At 38.0% G+C, this 21364-nt stretch overlaps 1 protein-coding gene across 13 annotated transcripts in view; it reads right to left on the reverse strand.

Annotated features, from left to right (window-relative positions):
* The window catches only part of PCM1 (pericentriolar material 1), a 78896-nt gene extending 63510 nt beyond the window's left edge, over positions 1 to 15386 (reverse strand). For 9 of the 13 annotated variants that reach the window (XM_039256292.1, XM_039256290.1, XM_039256287.1 and 6 more), the window contains exons 1-7: positions 15216 to 15386; positions 13589 to 13661; positions 4998 to 5115; positions 2810 to 3055; positions 1530 to 1799; positions 648 to 818; positions 346 to 462 (exon numbers count right to left, since the gene is read on the reverse strand). In XM_039256292.1, coding sequence (XP_039112223.1) covers positions 346 to 462; positions 648 to 818; positions 1530 to 1799; positions 2810 to 3055; positions 4998 to 5093 — 900 coding nt within the window. In that variant the 5' untranslated portion in view covers positions 5094 to 5115; positions 13589 to 13661; positions 15216 to 15386. The remainder of the gene's footprint in view (positions 1 to 345; positions 463 to 647; positions 819 to 1529; positions 1800 to 2809; positions 3056 to 4997; positions 5116 to 13588; positions 13662 to 15215) is intronic. The other 4 variants (XM_039256293.1, XM_039256296.1, XM_039256295.1 and 1 more) reach the window with 2 other exon arrangements.
* Between the last annotated feature and the right edge of the window lie 5978 nt (positions 15387 to 21364).

A 21364-nucleotide genomic window follows, 5' to 3' on the forward strand; every position in this document is an offset into this window, starting at 1 on the left:
TTCATAATGGTACTTTGTACTTCCAGCTCCTATATCCATGATGAATTTTAACTTTCCCAAAGCATCTTAAAATGCATAAAGCTGTGCTTAATGAAACATAGAGAAACCATGTTTCTGCAGGCAGATCAGACATCATTAGATTTTCAAATCAATCATTAAAACGTTTAATAAGTAAAACTTATACTCCCATCTTTAAAAATATATACAGCATTAACAATTTGAGGGTTTCTTCCCTGAAAGTATACTTTTCATTAAGAAATGCCTATAAAAAATATCATCTTGAAAAATGGGGGGAAAGTTTAAATCTTCATTTCCAGCACTTTTAATTACCAAAAAGCCGCTTACCGTGGTATCTGAAGCCTCAGACTGCACATCTATGTTTAGCGATGTGCTCTCAGCTACAGAACCAGATCCCACAGCTGAATCTATAGTCCGAACATCCTCCTCCTCATTTTCTCTAGCCTGAAATATTTTAGTGGTATAAATCATACAACTATTAAAAAGGGCAATAAAATGTTATAATGGATGGCACGATTTTTTGAAAATATATTAACTCCTCTGGGGTAGAATCAGAATGTCATCAGCATATGTACAGTGATGTACCACAAAAATAACCCAATACATTATTTAAAAAGTACAAAACTTACAAGGATTTTTTGAAGAAATTTCATATATGACTTTTCTTGTTCTTTAAGGTGATCTATTAGATGAGTAAGGCGCTCAACATTAGCAGATCTTTCATTTTTCTCTACAAGATCTTCCCGCATGGAACTAGCTTTAGTAATATAATCACGAATCTGAACAAGCCTGCTTACAATCTGCAGGGAAAACATTTGGAGGAAAAAAAAAAAAAACATGAAAATAAATAGTATGTAAAACTACATACTCCAAATCAGTCCACAGCAACAATTCTACATATTTTTTTATTTCAAATACAATAACGAAAGATACTTCAAGCTTTATCATTTGAATTCATACAGGCAAAAGATCTGAATCAAATTTAGAATTTAATCAAAACATAATTGGCAAAACTAACAACTCTAATAATTGGGAATTTAAAAATTTCAAAATTAGTTTTAATTTACATTACTTGAAAAAATTTACTTCCAGAACTACATGCCTTTAAACTGTTATTAAATTTTTCTAACATTTATATAATATTTAATTTACTTATAAGTAAAACTATTATAAATACTTTTGAAAGTTGTTTTTGAAAGAAATATATTACCATTTAAAAAATTTCTTACAATAACCTATTAATCACACTGTTTCAAATCCCTCCTTTACCAAAAACTACCAACACAGCCTTTGGTGGATAAATAGAAGCTTTAGTTTACCGAGATACAGCATTTCTACAATCATTATGGGTAAAAACAAATTTACACCATATTGAATAGATGTGGAAGATTAATGATGAGAATCACACAACTACACAACTAAAATTCCTATGTGCATAACTCCATAAAACTTAATCTTAGTATTTCTACTTCGAAGTTTATTAAAATAAAGCAGAAGAAGCATTTTGCCACCTGGCTACTCTCCATTGCAGGCTCTCCCCTTCCATCCTCTTCAGAGACTTGACAGTTTTGCAAAAGGTCATTACTTAAAGCAGAGGCTAACAACTCTTTACACTGTGCTGACCCGATCATTTCTCTCTTAGGAGGACTTATGGCAGCCTCTTTGCTCTTGTTGGTATTAATCTGCATAGGCAAAAAGTTGAAGGGCTTTCGGTTTTCACCAAGCTGACGTTTGTTGTTAGCAGCTGTTGCTCTACCTTGAGAGTCACTTCCAATGCTTCTCTACATATGAGAAAGAAACCAAACCCCACAAACGTTAATCTTTCAAAAATTTTAAAAAAAATTCCAATGTTCTTAGTCAATTCACCATCAGCTATCAATTCAGGAAGTATACTTAAATAGCTTTGTAGTAAGATGCAAAAGATATTATCTAATCTACAAAATTCTTTTACTAAAATACCAACACTTTAATTAACTTGTCCTATTCCTCATTTTCTCAGGCCTAATTCAATTGATGAATATAAGCAAGATTAATCTAAATGAAGTACTAGGACTACGAGCCACATTTATAACTCACATTGCTAATCAAACTTACTCACAGAATTTTGTATGGGCTTTGGCCCCAATGACTATAACTTAATTAATATAAATATCAGCACAAAGATATGTCTAGATGAAGCACTGTCTAAAAGAGTACTTAGTTCAGTGCCTGCTATATAACAAGTGTTCAAAATTTAGCATATAGATGACTAAATGATATGTGATCACCACCACCATCATCCCAGACTTGAATGTACCTTTATGAATATTTGGTAAACTGTTGGTTTCTCCAAAGCACAGATGTGACAGTAAAATATCTGTTAAGAGTTCATTATCATTTCCATTTGCTTTTAGTTCCAAATTTCATTTCAGTAATTTTAAGACAAACCACAGTTTTATTTTAAACTTGAGGTAATGTAGAACATTCCCTTAGCCAGTGATAAATTGGATCTTCCTTTCTGTAATCTTATTTAGTTACTAACATACAAAATTTAGTTCCATAATGAAATTATTCACGTTAGTCACAGAGTATACGTTATAAAATCACAAAAGATTTGTCCTTTGCAACTTCAGAAAGCAGTCTCTGTTGCCCTCAAAGAATCTAATACCAACACCACTAATTGAAAGTCTTTTTACATCCATGGATACTAAGAAAAAAGAAATAAACAGCTCACTTCTTATTCCTAAGACTATTTAACCCATTCTAAATATTTCTCATAGTTACAGCCAGATTTTTAAAATAATTCACAAACCTGATCTAAATCACTGAAGTTTATCCGCTGTTTCAGTTTCTCTAATTCTGCCTGCTCGGGAGCAGACATCTGAGTCACATATCTACTATGTGGGAATGTATGTGCAGTCTTTGTTCTTCGCCTTCCAACTCCTGGTGACGACTCCGGAGAAATATCATTAGTTACCCTTTTATCACTTTCTACACCAAACTTTTTCTTATTCTTTTCTGATGACCTATTTGCTTTCTTCTGTTGGCCACCCCAATCCTTTAAAAAAGTAAAGGCAAAAGTTAATCTGGCCTCTATCAAACCAGGAAAGTAATGTGATACGCGTCAAAACTTTTGGTCACTCTTAAAGCTAAAAATGACAAAACATTTTTCACATAAGCATACAGACTTAGAGACCATTATATACTTCTACTAATGAGTTTTCCTACTACATCTAGCCTAAGTTTCAGAGACTGTCCTTTAGAAAAGAGATTACTTTTCTATCACACATCTTTAACAAACATAAATCCCCAAATTCTCAGTATGAATACTTTCAAAACCATTTTTAAAACTGGTTCCCTACTATTTATAAATTGGATAGTGAAATAAATCACAGATACCTTTACTGACCTCCTTTAAAATCAATATGTACGTTAAGACAGATCTGGAATCAACATGGATTCTAAAGTAAGTACTGTTGGACCGCCTGAGTGGCTCAGTAAGCTAAGTGTCCAACTGTTGATTTTCTCCCAGGTCACGATCTCATGGTTCGGGAGTTCGAGCCCCACCTCGGGCTCTGTGCTAACAGCAGAGAACCTGCTTGGGATTTTCTCTCTCACTCTCTTTCTGCTCCTCCCCTGTTCACATGCTCTCTCCCTCTCTCAAAACAAATAAATAAACTTAAAAATAAATAAATTACTGTTATCTGAAGAAACATTCCACTATATGACCCTAGGCAATTTAACTTCCCAGAGTCTGTTTCCTAATCTCTAAAGTAGTGTCACTTTTAAAACACGATTAAAAATAACATTCATAAAACATCTAGCACAGTGCCTAGTATATCGTAAGCAATAAACATAACATTAGGTTTTACAGGCCACAACGTACTACATGATAAGGTCTTACATGAAATGACAAAAATGATTCATATTTTAATGGGAAAACATTTTTATTCATTTAGTTATACCCACATTACCTAAGTCATTCAACAAAAAGGTCTATAAATTCCTACCTTAGCCATACCAGGAGAACGGTCTAGTTTTACTACAGTAAACCTTTATAGGATGTTCTCCTCATTAATAACACAATTCCCTTCTCTACGAACTGTCTTTTCACCCCAATCCACATGTGGGTCTTCTTGCCAACCTGTTGTCCCACTTGCCCTACCCCTTCCTGGCCAAAGGTGACTGGAAAAGAGATGCGTATCTAATCCAAATTGGGATGATCATACTTCAAAATTTCATATTGGACCTAAAAAATAACTAGTCAGTACATAATTGCAGCCATAACTGAAAACTTTAGAATGAAGGGGCAATGACAGTACACCACATGGACCACAGGGGAGAAAAAACTGGGTCTGCGAAAAGAAAGTTGTGTTAAGCAAAGGCACTCAGAAGCAAATAGGGTAGTGAGAAAGCAATTCTTGACAACTTTCTAGTTCCGTTTTCTAGTTCTCTTCCTAAAACCCAGCTATAGACCTCAAATCTGTTTAAGTAGTTTTCCATAAGACAACTGTGTATCCTTATAATAAATATTTTTGGCTTAAGCTAACAAGAATTGCTATCTGTTAACTACAAACAAAAATGTCTTCAACTAGGGGCGCCTGGGTGGCTCAGTCAGTTGAGCATCTGACTTCGGCTCAGGTCCATGATCTCACTCATGGCTTGAGTTCAAGCCCCGCGTTAGGCTCTGTGCTGACAGCTCAGTCAGCACAGCTCAGTCAGCACAGAGCCTGGAGCCTACTTTGGATTCTGTGTCTCCTTCTCCCTCTGCCCCTTCCCTGTTTCCCTGCTTGTGCTCTGTCTCTCTCTCCTATAAAAATACATAAACATTAAAAAAAATTTTTTTTAATGTCTTCAACTAATATAACAAATAGCCCAGTGTCATTTAATGTGAACAACTGTGTTCACAGTCTCATTGAGTTTGATTTGGCTAAGGCAGGGGAAAGATGCATTTTAACACTAGTAGTTAATGACACACCATCAATGAGAAGTTATCATACCATATTGTTGAGTCGGTCATCTACACCTTCAGGGCTCCAGTTTGCTAACTCCTGATCATTCATGCCTTCTTCAAAAGGACCTCCTCCTGTAGCCATCCTGGCTTTACCAATTAATTTTCTGCAAAACAAGTGAGAACGAACATTTTTAACACATAAAAATGAACTCTTAATTTTTAAACCATTCCATGAGGCTTAGTGATATAAAAGAATCCAGAAAAATTCATCTTATGAAATAGAAAGAGGTACCGTCAACCACATACCATAGACAAACTGATTTAGCTGCCACACAGCTATTACAATTAACATGAGTTAAGTAGCTGTAGTGGTGGCAAAGGGAAGGAATACTTCAAAATATGCACCAGGCATCCTGGCCTGCATGCTTTCAGGCTATTTTAATTAATTAATTGAACACAGTCCTAAAAAGTAGAGCAATGAGGTAGGAAAAAGTTATTAATTGCTAGAACCAAAACTGCTTTTAGGAAAAAACCAGGGGCTCCTAGATGGCTCAGTCAGTTAAGCATCTGACTTCAGCTCAGGTCATGAACTTATGGTTCATGGGCGCAAGCCCCGTGTCGGGTTCTATGCTGACAGCTCAGAGTCTGGAGCCTCCTTAAGATTTTGTTTCTCTCGCTCTCTGCCCCTCCCCCACTCGTACTCGCTCACTCATGCGCGTGCTCTCTCTCCCTCAAAACTAAACGTTAGAATAAATGCTTGCTCAAATCCTTTACTCTTTTTTAAAAAAAGAAAAGAAAAAAACTGACACTCCCACACACCTGGGTACTGATATTGTGTCATAGTTTCAGAGGTTAGAAGTGCCCTGCATGAAACATGGAGAAAGGTTTGGGTTTTTTGTTTTGTTTTGTTTTTTTAATTTTTTTAAATGTTTTATTTATTTCTAGGAGAGAGAGAGAGACAGCGTGAGCAGGGAAGGGTCAGAGAGAGAGGGAGTGACAGACTCTGAAACAGGCTCCAGGCTCTGAGCTGGCAGTCAGCACAGAGCCCGACGCGGGGCTCGAACCCACGAACCACGAGATCATGACTCAAGCGAAAGTTGGACGCTTAACCAACTAAGCCACCCAGGCACCCCGAGAAAGGTTTGGTTTTAATAGGAATGTAATGGTATGCAAGATAAAGAGAGGGCAGGGAGGAAGCAGGCCTACGTGGGTGAAAGGCCAATAAAAGCTAAGAATCCAGTGGCTTAAAACATTTGAGAATCGTGATGCCTACTGCTTTACTTCAAGTTGTATTTCTACTACCTTAGTTTCTCCTAACTCTTGAGTAGTCTACCAAAGTCATAAATTTTCCCCACTAAGAAGAAAAAAAAAATTTGAGGATTTTGTGAATATCAAAGAAGATACTGAATTTCATACCTGGGTCAAAGAGATGAGAAACAAAGAACAATGGCAGAAGCAGAGGTTCAAAAGAAGAGATGAATCAGGAGAAAATAAGATTTCCACATAACCTTACGAAGTGTGGAACTTGCAGGTTGGAGGACGGAGTAAAAGAGATGAGCAGGTAACTTTATTTAGAATTCAAGGGGCAGAGAAAGGCATTAAACAGTAGGGTCATATTAGGTTTCTCATTTTACAAATAATAACACTAACATTCAAAAGAGTTAGATAATTTCAACAAGGTCATGCAGCTAAAAATGTCAAAAAGAAATACAAATCCAAGCTACTTTGACTATAAGATCCTAATTTATCCCATTCACTAGAGGAAAATATTAAAAGGATTATCATCCATGAGAAGTAGGAATTATCTCATAAATGTGTTATTGCTGGAATATCTACTATAATATATATTACAGAGAGATTAAATTTTATCATCTCAAAAAGTAGTGATAAAACTCAACACTTAATTTGGAAAAATCTTAAAAGTACAAATACAGGGGCGCCAGGGTGGCTCAGTCGGTTAAGCATCTGACTTTGGCTCAGGTCATGGTCTCACAATTTTGGAGTTTAAGCCCCACTTGTGGCTCTGTGCTGACAGCTCAGAGTCTGAAGCAGGCTCTGTGTCTCCCTCTCTCTTTGCCTCACCTCCAGTCATGCTCTGTCTCTCGCTCTCTTAAGAATAAACAAACATTAAAAAGACATTTTTTTAGGGGAGTCTGGGTGGCTCAGTAGGTTAAGTGTCCAACTTCAGCTCAGGTCATGATCTCACGGTTCGTGGGTTCGAGCCCCGCGTTGGGCTCTGTGATGACAGCTAGCTCAGAGCCTAGGGCCTGCTCCGGATTCTGTTGTCTCCCTCTGTCTCTGACCCTCCCCTGCTGATGTTGCCTCTCTCTCTCTCAGAAATAAATAAAACAGTAAAAAAAACTTTTTTAAAGAAAGTTTTTTGGGGCGCCTGGGTGGCTTAGTCGGTTAAGCGTCCGACTTTCGCTTAGGTCATGATCTCGCGGTTCGTGGGTTCGAGCCCCGCGTCGGGCTCTGTGCTGACGGCCAGCTCAGAGCCTGGAGCCTGTTTCAGTCTGTGACTCCCTCTCTCTCTGACCCTCCCCTGCTCACACTGTCTCTCTCTCTCTCTCTCCTAGAAATAAATAAAACATTAAAAAAAAAAAAAAAAAAATTAAAAAAAAAAAAAAAAAAAAAGTTTTTTTTTTTTAAAGTACAAATACCGTGACACTTGCTTATAATAAATATACTGTTTGTGGGTCTTTTCAATGAGCACATATTAATAACTTTCTAATATTTTAATGTTATTTATCTTGAGAGAGAAAGAAACACTATGAGTCAGGGAGGAGCAGAGAGAGAGGGAGAAAGAATCCCAAGCAGGTTCCATACTATCAGCATGGAACCTGATGAGAAGCTCGATCCCTCCAAATGTGAGATCATGACCAGAACCAAAATCAAAAGTTGGGCATTAACCAACTGAGCCACTCAGATGCCCTACTTTAATAATTTTCTAAGGAAGTGAAAGAAGTCTATCTTAAATCAACAGCCAACAATATTAAAATAAGACATGAAGGACATCCCTATAAGAATAAAGACCAAAACAAGAATGACATAACATAGAAGTTATTTAGCACTGTTTTCAAAGTTCTACAAAATGGAAAAATATGAGGGACACCTAGGTAGCTCAGTCAGTTAAGCGTCCAACTCTTGATTTTGGCTCAGGTTACGAGCTCATGGCATTAGGCTGTATGCTGACAGCAAGGAACCTTCTTAGGATTCTCTCTCTCTTTCTGCCCCTACCCTGCTCATGCGTGCACATGCGTATGCGTGCACTCTCTCAAAAATAAACGTTTAAAAAATAAAAGGAAATTATGAAACAAAAATATTAATACTGAAAACAGAAAAGATGGTGTTCTTAAAAATATGCATTAGAAAACGCAGAGATCTATTTCAAAATATCGCCAACAATCACAATGAAAATATCCTGGAGAAAAATGATGCCACTTATTAACAGTGACCTAAAAGAAAACACCTAGGAATAACGTAATTTCACCATATGTAAAGAAGCACCAATAACTCTGTAAGGCAATAGAAAAGAAAATGTAGTAAGTACAAAAACAAACTATCTTCCCTAGTGGGAAGACAAATATTATAAACATCTCATTTTTTTTTTTAATATAGGCTTAATGAATTCCCAGTGGGATTCTTCTTGGAATTTGACAAAACATATATCTGAAAAATACAAGTAAATGTAGCAATAGAAGTTGGGAGAGTAGAAAACTAGCCCCAAGAGATATTCAATCATATTGAGTGCCTGTATGAGTTAAGTTAGTATCAGCACCCCACACCAAAATCCTAAACTATACTCAATTAGAAAAATGTAATGAGGAAAATTAATTATAGCTAACATCTATTTTGTTCACTATATGGTAAGCACCATGCTAATAAGTATTTTATGAGCATTTTATCATTTACTCTTCATAAAAATAGTACGGTGTAAGATGATGTAGGATTATCCAATTGATGGGACAATTTGCTAACACTTTTGAAAAAGATCATTTAGAGATTTAACAGCATTTTTTAACTAGGATTTTTCATCTCAAACACAAAAACAGAAAAACGACTGAAGTGACAATTTTCTCAATTCTTCCAAGAATGGTACTTACCCAGTACCAGTTCACACACAAGAAAAAAAATTAATTCTCAGTGAACAATGGATGCCTTAGAGTTTAATTCTCTCACAAGTGGAAAAGGCTGCCTTATACCGTAACACCAAGGTAGTATCTAAGTAGATTAAAAATAGATCAGGAAGATTAAAAAGAAATCAGACAGACAAACAAGAAAACAGGATGGGCTTTAAAAATTGAGTTCTTACAAATATGGACTGCAGAAATAAAAAGGAAAAAGCTGAACAGATTTTATTCCTATAAAAGTAAATCCTAAGTTTACGGAGAATAAGTAGTAACTGACAAACTGGGGAAAATCTCAAAGAAATATGAAGTAAAAGCAGTATCTTTACTATATAAGAATTTATGGAAAAAAAATAAAAACATTAAATAAAAAATCTCAAGAAAAGCAAGTATAAACAGGACAATTAAAAAGAAGTCAGTAAACAACGAATTATGAAAATGTTAATCATAAAGTCCAGCTGCAAATTAAAATAAGGGACTATTAAATTTGCTGTATTACACATATTTTCTAATTCTGATGACAGCAAAGGGAAACTGGAATGCTCAGTCACTATGGTGACAGGGTAAACTGGCATAACCTTTCTGGTAAGCATTTTGGCAATACTGTATCAAGAACTAAAACTGAGTTTTGACCCTGTAATTATATCACTCCACAGCTAATATAAGAAAACAAACTTAAATGTGGCGGGAGGGAAGCTATAATGCAGGAAATTGTTTCTTATGCTATAATTGTGATAAACTGAAAACAAACTGAATGCTAAACAACAGGCTGGATGCTATTAGGCAAGAGTAGCCTTTAACCATATAATTATGAAGGCTGAAAAATATTGCCTGTGTTTATAACCTCATAGAGTATATAAAAGAGGAAAACAAGCAATATGCAAAAACTGCATATAGATTTTAAAAGACTAAGGATACATACTAAAGTGGTAAAGTGGTTGCACGAAAGCAAATGTTGGTTGTGGGGGTAGGAATGTGATCATTTTTTTCTCTCTTCTCATAGATTTTCTACAATACTTTGCATTTTTTTAATACTAGAAATATATTTAAGAACTTTACAAAATAAAGGATATCCAGAGAGGTATGTTCAGTGAACTGACAAAAAATGAAACATTTTGCAACTGCTTTTTTCTAAATGTACCAATATAATTTATAATATTAAAGAATAAGAGCTCCAAAAACTACATACGCAATACACGTAATATCACCTTTGAAAATACTAGAAGCTAACTGTAAAATTTTAATTATAATAGAAAATAATTAACATTTTTAAGTAAAAACTCTTACATATCAATGTTTTCCTAAAATAGTGAATGCTGTGCTTTCTATTAGTAGAGTAATAAAGTTTATTTAAAGATAAATTAAAAATATATCTGGAAAGATAATGTTCTACTTTTTATTTTTATATTATGATGAATTCCCTCTAAAATAAAAAGCTTCTTCTAAGGATCTATTTGTAGGCTAAATGACTTTGAACACTATTAAGCTTCTAAAACAATTTAAAAACTACACATTAAAATCAGTTGCAGGGGATGCCTGGGTGGCTCAGCCTAGGACTTTGGCTCAGGTCATGACCTCACAGTTCGTGGGTTCCAGCACAGCATCAGGCTCTGTGCCGACAGCTCAGAGCCTGGAGCCTGCTTCAGATTCTCTGTCTCCCTCTCTCTCTCTTTGTCCCTTCCCCTCTCATGCTCTGTCTCTGTCTCTCAAAGGTAAATAAACACTAAAAAAAATTATTTTAAATTAAAAAAATTACAATCAGTTTGGGAAAAATAGGTCAAATACCTTTTAAATCTTCTAAAAGACAATATACTAACTGAAGTCCATTAAATTTACAGAATAAACAACTTTGTCTACAGTTATATTGTGAAATAAACACTCACATGAGGAAAGAATATTTAATAAATAATAATGATCCCAAATGTGTGTGAAAGGCACCCTCCTATACAAGTAAAAGTATTACTATGACACTAAAGAAATAATCGTGTGTAGATCAATTCTCAATATATTAATAGCTGATTTATCTAAGATGGTATCTCCTGCTATAAAATGTAGAAAGTGCAGGCAAGTGTTTTCCTTTTCTTCACCCTAACCTCTCTAACCACATCAAAGTCGTCTTTAGAAATAGGTGTCTGCATTCTAAATCTTGTTCTGTAAACACATTAATGTTATTATTTATATATTTTTATCATTATTTTAAACTCTGAAATGGAAAGACTTCTAATCATCAAAATAGGTATGGAGACAAGACCAATTCAAGTAAACTTCCAACAGCACAATCAACAGGACTCGGTGACTACTATGATGCGGACCATGAGGCAGTGCAAAAGCTCTTACAGGCTGAGTCCCAGGTTTCTAGTCTGAACAATTGGGTGTATGATGATATGTTTCCAGTGACTAGAAAAGGAACAGGTTTTTGTTGAGAGATAATAAATTCAGTGTCAGCAGTGCTGGGTTTGAGATGCAATCTACGCTGGAGAGAGACTTGTAAGTCATCTACTTAGAAAAGTACTTGAAGTGGAACAGAAGGACTGGGGAAAAAACTGTAATTAAAGGTTTTAGACATATACAAGGTACAAGTTTTTTCTAAATGTTTACTCGGAGTCACAAAATAACCAAAAGTGGTACTTTACATATCTATATTAGATTTCTAAAGGTTGCATTATTTGGGGTATTTCTTTTACTAATTATAAAAGTACCTGGTACACTGTTTTGAAAGTCTTCATACAGTGTCCAAATGTACTAAGCACTTTTAATGGAAACTGAGAAGATAATGCATTAAATATTTGGTATTATGTGTTGTTTAGTCAGTTTCATTTGAAGAACTTCTCAATTTCTTCTCTGTACTTACGATGGTCAAGTAACTAAAAAAAAAAATCACACACGATCTTTTCCATAGTGCTTTCAATTTGAGACTTTTTTAAAATTTCAGTAATTTTCTAGAACTTAAGGTATCTCTGTAATTACCCTCTTCAAATTAAAACAAAAACTGTTAAGATACTGGGAGAAAGGGGATAAAAAGACTGCAACAAAATACAACAATTTGAATCAACAAAAACTTTATTAGACCTATGTACGAAGCACAGCATCAAGTCTATCTTGCAGTACAGTTGTTCTGCATAGAACATTTCATATCAACAAAATATACCCTTGCTCAGTGAAGTGAGAACATGGAGGTCAATTAAATTCTGCTTGCTAAGACCTCTCCCTCCCTATAATCTATATTCGAAATCTATCACTTCCTTGTCAAGGATTACTTATAACACTCAAATCTATAGGCCCTGCTACCACCATCAATCTGGAATCAGTTCACTTCTAACTCCATACTGATAACGATTATTCCAAGTCTCTTCTATTTCCCTAGTGTGATATTCCAAATCCTTTCTATTTTTCCCAAGGCTCAAATACCCTTGTCTCCCTTACAAATGGGCCAGTCCTCTAATGAGAAAACCAAAGGTCTTCTAACATGAGTTAACACAATAGCCCTACATTTTTATTCCATCTCATCCATCTTCCCTAATATGTTAAAAAGAAAAATTGTAAGTGGTTTTATAATTCTTTTTATTTACTAAATGCCTACTCTATCATTCTAGTGTGTTAAAGAATACACACTCACATTTGACTTGACCTTCCCTGGGGTCAATCTTTCTTGTCCTATTAGTCTTCCAATTAAAAAAATACTGAGAATTCTAATGAAGATACAAATCAACTGCCAATCTGTATTTTCTCACTACAGTTGGCTTAGATCAGAAGAGAACTAAGGACTTACCTGCTTTCTTAGAAAGCAAGGACATATAGTATTTTTAAATTGGGTTGTCTTACAATTTAACAGTGGAATTAAATTCAGGCTCTGATGTTTTTCTTAAAAGAAGCAATTATTTTTAAAATGCCTTTTAACAAAAATTTCTTCTGACACTCATCCTTTAGTCATTTAATTTCTAAATTATCCTTAGCAAGCAATTATTTAACTTTCCCTCGGTGAACTTTCATTGACTTTTTTTTTTGCTGGCCAGAGAATACCTTTAAGTAACCAGCATTTGACAATGCACTGAGCATAGAAACTAACATTTAAAGTGATCTTATGCCCCTTAAAAAAAAAAAAAAAGAAAAATCAAAACTTCAATCAAGAGTATATATCACAAGCTCAAAAAAGTTATAGAAAATGCCTTATGATTAAGTGGACTTGGAAAGAGAGGCTATCCAACAGCTGTTATAAGAAAAATTCAAAGGGGCTGAGGAAATTCTGTGAAGACAAAGACATTTCAAAATGTAGTGCTTAAACTATTTTACTATTTAATAATTAGGAATAACATCGCTCTTTTCTAGCAAAAGTATGGAAGCAGAGCAAAGTGGCATGCCAAAAAGCAAGGCACGCAGGGCAGCAAACCCAGAATGTCTGTTTACTAAATAGACAGGAATCTCACCACGCACTGGTATGTTGACAGCAAGCTCAGCTATAAAGTCTTCAACTATAACACAAAGCATAATAACCTATATGATGTCAAATTACCTGTTTACAGACTAGTTTTACAGTTCAGAAACGGCTCCTCTCCTGCTCTGCTTCACTTCAAAGCTGTTGCCTGCTTGTGATTTAAAAAAAGTCATGTTAGTAAATTCTTTACTTAAAGTATAGAATAACAAATACTATATTTATAGCCTAAAATACGTTTAGAAAAATGAACAGAAAAAGAAAAATCCAATTTATCGATATTTTAGACTGGTTACCATAATCCTTCTGGAAAACTAGGATATACTTAATGTTTACATCTTCCAAACAACAATGCGATGCATTAATATCTACTTTGGTACATAATGAAAATGGTCAACCCTAATTTTCATGTAAAGACCCATCCCAAAATCAAGTCATTAACTTTCCTGCCAGTGAACCTATTCTAGAGCTTTGTCTTTCCAAAGATGAAGAAAGGTTTACTTGAAAGCTAGCTACTTAAAAGAAAACAACCTTGTCACTATACAAACCTAGGTTTACCTTCTGTTCAAAACCTCAGTATTCTAATGGTTTCCAGGACTCTCACCAGGAAGGTGATAGGGAAAGAAAAGAGCAGGTGCACCCGAAGCTCTCTAACACCCACTCCGGTAACCAGAGACTACCAGAAGGCGGAGTCTGGAAGGCAGTTATGGGGCGGGAGGCAGAGGGGCGCCCAGAAAGCCCGCTTCTTCCAGCGCCAAGTTGCAATCCGTTACTCATAAGGCACACGACACAGACCTCAACTCGGTCAAAAAAAAAAAAAAAGAGAGAGAGAAAATAAATAAAGAAGAAAAAAGCAGACAAGGTGAGCTCCTGAGGAATGGGCCCAACGATGAAAAGTTTGGATGACCCGCCTCCCTAGCAGGGCCTACTATCCAATCCCCAAACAACATTTCTGCAAAGCAAGCAATGTTTCCCGAATTCCACTTGGCACTGAGTTTTCCCCCCATCTCAGACCCTTTCTAACCGGACGTGCAGGGTTAGGGGGCAATGGGGGGGGGGGGGCGCAATGGGAAGCGGGGAGAGAAGAGCTGCTACATTAACATTCCTCGCAAGTATAAACCACCTCTTCGCCGAAGTCAGGAACGCCTCCCCACCCCACCCCCAGCCGTTTTGCTCTAAGAAATACCCGAGACAGCAAAAATCCGCTGCTCCAAAATCCCAGCCCGAAAGTCGCGTCGCTCCTCACTCGGCCTCCGGCCCCCCAAATTCTGGACACTGGGAGTCCCACAGCGGGAGCTGGGGTGGGAGGGGGTGCAGTCACGTACACTAAGGCCACTACGGCCCCTTGCTGTGGAGAACTCGAGCCCTGTCCCCGGCAGCCAAACCACAGCCCCCGCTCCGATTCCTCCACTTGCAAGGGACGTTCTTGTATCCCACGAGACGCAGGGCGGCCTCCCCTCTGGGGCCAGAAAATGGGAGACGCGCGGAGGCAACGAGGGGGCTCTGCAAGCCGTTACCGCGTCCCTAGGTGCTCACTCGGAGACCGCGGCGTCCGGCCCTGGGGAAAGGGGCGTGAAGACCCAGGAAGCCACAGAAGGCGTGGGCCCGAGGCCAGGGCCTACAGGGTCAAGTGTCCCAGGGCCGTTGCTCTCCCGCCCCTGCGCCGCGCTGCCCGCCGTTGCCAAGAGCTGGGGACGCGCAGCATTACCTGTAAACGAAGCAGCCCCTCCGGCCAAGGGTGGAGTAGCGGTCAGGCCCTGCGACCCGCCACCGGCAGGGGTCCTCCCTCAGAGACCGCAGCAGGGAGCGCCCACAAGTTCCCTGCTGCCTACGGCCCAATGGCCGCCTTCTCTACCTTAGCGACTCGGCGCCAACCGCCGCAGCCACCGCCATCTTAGGATCTCATTGTGGTGGGAGAAGAGGGGCGGGGGGACTGCAGAGGGGGCAACGCGCCGTGAGACTGCGCCGTCTCCTCGGCAACGGCCGCGCGGGGGCGAGAATTCGCCGGAGCGGGCGCCGCAGTGCGACCGGCGCTCTAGGCTGGAGTCATGTGACCGCCGGAGTCTGTGGTGTCACCTCGGGCCCTTTAGCCTGGCGCCGACTACACGAACAACCAGAGACTACATATCCCAGAATGCCAACTGGACCCTGGTTTCGGAACGCCCGCGCGTCCGCCGCGAGAGGGATGACTACAAATCCCGGCATGCTGTGCGCTCCACGGCTCTGCTCTGTGAGCGGGGGCTCCGGGCCTGTGCGAAAGTAGATTGCGCTCCCACTTTAGCAGGAAAACAGAGGACGCCGGTTCTGGTTTTCTCTGTGTGTTCGCTCCGGACTCTGGCCGGAAAGAGAAGAAAAGACGAAAGTCGCCCGTCTGTCCATCTACATCTGGGTTACTAAGAGATAGAAACAGAAGGGCCTATACGATGTAGTCCTGATTTTACTCAGTGGGCATTAATCATGGGAAGTTAAGTGGCCAAACCACTAACCGAATAGCTAGTCAGTGGGGAGACTCCTAAATGTTAGTGATGAACATCACCTTGGACTGACGTCCTGTGTGTTGCTCAGAAGAACCAGAGGATTTCAATCAAAATTTAGTAGAGGGAAATTTGTCTTAAAACTAGTCCCTGAATGCTCATTTATGCTCCTATCCCAGCGGTTCCTCTTTCGAGGATGTTGAATTGCTAGGTTCTCCCTTTGTAAAAATTCAAAATTCCGCTGAGTGAATTCTAAGATCCAATTGGCTTTATTCAGTTAGCGTATTGAGCAGCGTCTCATGTAGCAAATAGAAAGGAGCTCCTTGGAGCTGTAGAAAAGGGTAGCTTTTTAAAGGCAGGAAGGGGGTGGAAAAAGGAAATTATTAGCAAAGAGTGCATGGTTTCTGGGAAGGTTGCTTTCCTATGTGGAATGGAAAGGCCTACCCGATGCATTATTGACCTGCTGGTGACCAAGTAATTCCAGGTTGATTGGTTAAAGGTTACATTTCTGGGGTGTTGAAACTGCACGTAGGTTAGGTATTAGATCTTGGCTTTCTGAGTTGGGGTTTAGTACAGGATTCTATTGGGGGCCTGCAGTTTCCTTTTTTTTTTTTTTTAAATTTGTTTTAATGTTTATTTTTGAGAGAGGAAGAAACAGAGACAGACTGCACATGGGTGAGGGGCAGAGAGAGAGGGAGACACGGAATCCGAAGCAGGCTCCAGGCTGTCAGCACAGACAGAGCTCCATGTGGGTCTTGAACCCACCAACCGAATGATCATGACCCAAGCCACCAAGATGCCCCCTGCTGTTTCCTTTTCAACTCCCTTAACACATACACACACAAAATGTGATAGTGACTTTTAAGGCCTTCAGTGTCCCTCCCTGAAGACCTAAAACACCTTCTGTTTTACTGAGTGCAAGGGCATTCTATTTTTAGACAGTTTGTGGGATGAGTTTGTTTTAAGCAAAATAAAAAGGAGGAGGAGAAATAGAGGACGTTTAGGTTCCAACAACAAATTGTTCTCATAACCAGAAAAAATTATTCAAAAGCCAAATAATAGAACCATATCTCCATACATAATTCAGGTAAATAAAGCTCTTCCTGAAACTAGATGCAGGTTCAGTCTCATTACCGTGAGACTTTGTCATATATTTTTGAATACATTCTGTGTGTCTAACGTTGATAATTATTTAGGTAACACATAGTCCCTGCCCTTGAAGGGCTCATATTTTAGCGAATGATGGAGAAATGGGCTGTGATATAAATAAATTCTGTTTTGGAAGAAAACAAAGTGCTGTGGGAATCCAAAGCACAGAGTGACCTGGGCCCCATTTTAATCCCCCCACTCTAAGATCTTGGGCAAATTATTTATCCTTTCCAAGACTCAATTGCCCCATCTGTAAAATGAAGAAGGAATAATGTTGCCTACCTTGTAGGGATTTTTTTTTTCTAGTAGTGTTTATTTCATAAAAGGCCCAAGTGAAACATTCTTCCTGTTGTGATTTTCTTGATTTTCCCAACTATCCTGAAGAGACTGATTCTGCATTCTTTACATTTTACAAGCAAAAATTTAAGTAAATTACCAAAATTCTGACAGCTCCAAGTGGTAGAGCTTTGGTGAAAGTAACATCTACTGAACTCGTTGGAGGGATTTTTTGATCAAATAAGAGAATGAGTGGAAAAAATTACTGGCATATGATAAGGCTGCAAAACATTAGTTATCATTATTATCCCTATCATCATCATTTTATTTTCATACATATTTTTTATTTTTTAAATATGTAGAAGCTTCTGTCATTAAAACAATCCAAATGAATTTAAAAGCATTACAGAAATCAAGATGGTCATTATGCCTTTTAAATTTATGATCTCTAAAGAATGTCAATCCTATTAGGCCTGTTTAGTGAGGGGAGTTGTCTGAGAAATTTGTGTTCCAAAGAGATCCTCCAACTCAAAAATGAGCATTACTGATCTTTGCAGAGAACAGAGAAAAGAAGAAAAAAACTGAAAAACTATAAAATTATTCTAGACTTCCAAAAACTTAACATCTAATTCAGAAAATAAACCTTATGCAAATGAATCGATTTAGTATCAGTAGTGTATGAATATGGCAAATAAATGATACAGACAATAAGCGCTTTAGGAATTCAGAGAAAGAATATTGATATATTGCTTCAAAGATAATGGTGGCTCCAGGACTTCTGTGTAGGAGGAAATTAGGGGCACCAGTTTGGTGGAAATGTAGATGGGGACCATGTGTGGCCTCTCAGAGTTACACAATGGAACTCCATCTCAGTTTCCTACATTTAAGAACAACTTAATACACATACTAAACTTCAAGAGAGGAGGCATGAGTGGAAAGGAGCACATTTCAAACACCTGGTACATCCAGCATCCGTGATGGGTAACGCAGAAACCAGACTGGGTGAAGTAGCGGATTCAAATGGTTGGGGAATGCGGAGGCATGAGAAGATAGCCAGAGTGATCAACAGGTATCTGTACGTTTTCTATAAACCATAGAAAATCTTATGTCAATCTGAAGAGACTGGGCTTTGTTCTGTCGGTAGGGTACAATCACAGTGAGGCTTTGGAAAAAACAATGATATAATGAAGTAGTTATTTAAGGAATTTAATCTAGTGGCAATGTTTAGAACAGGCTAGAGGGAGGAGCGAGTGACAAGAAAGCAAGTGTTAACTAGCAGGGAGTAATTGAGTCCTACGGTAGTAGCAGATGGAATCAAGGAGTTGGATTCTGATGGCAAACTAAATCAGTTGCCATACTGTGTAAAATAGCATTTTTTCTGTCGTTTGATATTTAATATGACACTGACCAGGGGGTGTTTACAGTGTAACGTTTTGTGCTATATTATTTATCTCCTTACTCTGTTCTTTGTTCTTTATCCACAGATGGATTTACATATGGTGAGAGCAGAAACCCTGCCTTTGGGAGTTCTTTATAGCCCAAATGCCTTGCAAAGTTCATTTACTGTATTTCGATATTCACTAATTTAGACTTTGAGAAGAACAGTATGCGCAGCACCTAGTTTTAACCTGCAGGTGGTGATAGAACTTAAAGGAAAAAATCTTCAGTGACCACTATCCCATCATATTGAATTTTATGATTATTTTTATACGAGATTATTTATACACCCAAAAGAATATATGACATTTATGTAAATTATAAAGTACAATAACAAAAGAAACACCCAAGAACCAACTACCTAACCTAAAACATAGACTATAAACAATCTATTGAAGGACCCCTTGTGCTTTTCTCCAAACTCATTCCCCTTTACAAACGTAAATATTGTCCTGTAGATCTCAATGCTATCATTCCTTCATTTTCCTCATATAGTTATATGTATATATACCCAAATAATGCGTTGTTTAGTTTCACTGGTTTTCAAACCCTATATAAATGGTATCATACTGAATATATGCTTGCTTGACTTGCTTTTTCATTCATCGTTTCTGAGATGCATCCATGTTGATGGGTGGAAACACGTCTGAAGAACAGAATGTAAAATTAATTTTGGAATATTTCTAAGTTTGAGCATAAATGATTTTATCTTCACTCTTCATGTTAGCTTTGTGGGGTCAATGGATGAAGAAATTGTATAAACAATGGATCAGTTGAAGAACTCGGACCTAGTTCTTACATTTTGGGGCAAAACGTAAGCACGTTACTTCTCTCCCTTAATCCAGCCCAGAGTTTCTCAAGATTGACATGATTGACATTTGGGGCTGGATGAGTCTGTTGTAGGAGGCTCTCCTGTGTATTATATTTAGCTGCATGCCTGAACTCCTCCCACGAGATGCCTGTAGCACCCTGCCTCCCCAGTTGTGACAACCAACAGTGTCTTCTGACATTGCCACATACCCCCCACCCACAGAGGGCAGGGCAAGGGATGAGGGCAAAAGCACTCCTGAGTGAGAAGCACTGATCCAACCTTTGCACTGAGAAAATCATGCTACTCACGATTTTTCTTAGGTACCTGTCTCGCTCAAAAACCTAAACGTATGAATAATTAAATCAATTAATTACTATATATAATTATATCAACTAATTATATCAAATCCACATACATAAGTAATGTTTCAAGGCTCATCTTACCTGCCTCCATTCTCCCCCTATCTAGTTACCATGCCGTCTCTCATTACTGCCACTTCATACTTTCTAGGACTGGGTTCCAAATACCTACTTGCCACCCTTTACATACAATGTTAGTGTTTACCCAGTCTGGCTGCCCTTTCCTCCATAACCAGTTTATGTTCTCTGCTTTCAAAAGTCTCTCATTCAATATATGTACCCTTGTGTTTCAGACTATTCTGTCCATATTTGCTTTTCATCAGTCTTTACACAGCTCAGCTCTTGTAGAGTCTTAACCATGATACCCTGCTTCTTACACTTTTCTCTGTATATTTTGGGGTGGGTCTATATATTTACCCTGCTTGCTCTACTCATTGTAAACCTCATCAGAGCTGCAATAGAGTACTCCTGTGTGGAATGCTTGCTTCCCAGACAGATCGGGGGCCGGGGGGGCTTAAATAAAGCCATACAATAGTAAAAACAGGCCTTTGGGAGGCTCAGTAGGCTGAGCGCGTCCAACTCTTGACTTCAGTTCAGATCATGATCTGACAAGATCAAGGCCAGCTTTGGGGATTCTCTGTCTCCCTCTCTCACTGCCCCTCTCCCTCTCGCACTCTCTCTCTCAAAAATAAAAAACTTAAAAATAATTAAAACTACAAAGAAAATCATCTATACCTTATTTCCTAGCCTCCTATCAACCCTACAGCATATAAGAGTGAAAGTATTAAATATATTTGGATATAGGTTGTTAATTTAGGCGAGATCAGGCAATTAAGTGGGAAAATTCCCAAAATATGGAAATATAGGCTGATAGAGATTTCCTAAGTCATATGAAGAATAATAGAAAGTATGAACAATCAATCCTCAGCTTTTACTTTAAAAACCCTGGTATTGAAAATACAATCGTGGAAGGGGCACCTGGGTAATTCAGGAAAAAAATGGCAAAACATATGTGAGCTCAGATTAAACAGGAAAAAGATTAGAATGCTCTTTCTTTACCACCAGAGTACCAAATAATTTTCAGGGTTAAAACCTTGGGGATATTGGGTGGCAGGATGGATAGTCCAAATAAGGATAAGGAAAAATGTAAAATCCTGACAAGAAGTAGGGCAGAGATTGACAAACGTTTTCTGTAAAAGGCCAGATAATAAATACTTTACGTATTGTGGGCCACACAGTCCCTGTTGCAACTACTTAGTTATGTGATTGTAGTGTAAAAGCAGCCAGACAAAATATAATGAATGAACATAAATGTGTTGCAATTAAACATTATTTTAGGATATTGACATTT

Source organism: Hyaena hyaena, unplaced genomic scaffold (genome assembly GCF_003009895.1).
Source record: "Hyaena hyaena isolate Hyena2069 unplaced genomic scaffold, ASM300989v1 scaffold_562, whole genome shotgun sequence".
Lineage (NCBI taxonomy): Eukaryota > Metazoa > Chordata > Mammalia > Carnivora > Hyaenidae > Hyaena > Hyaena hyaena.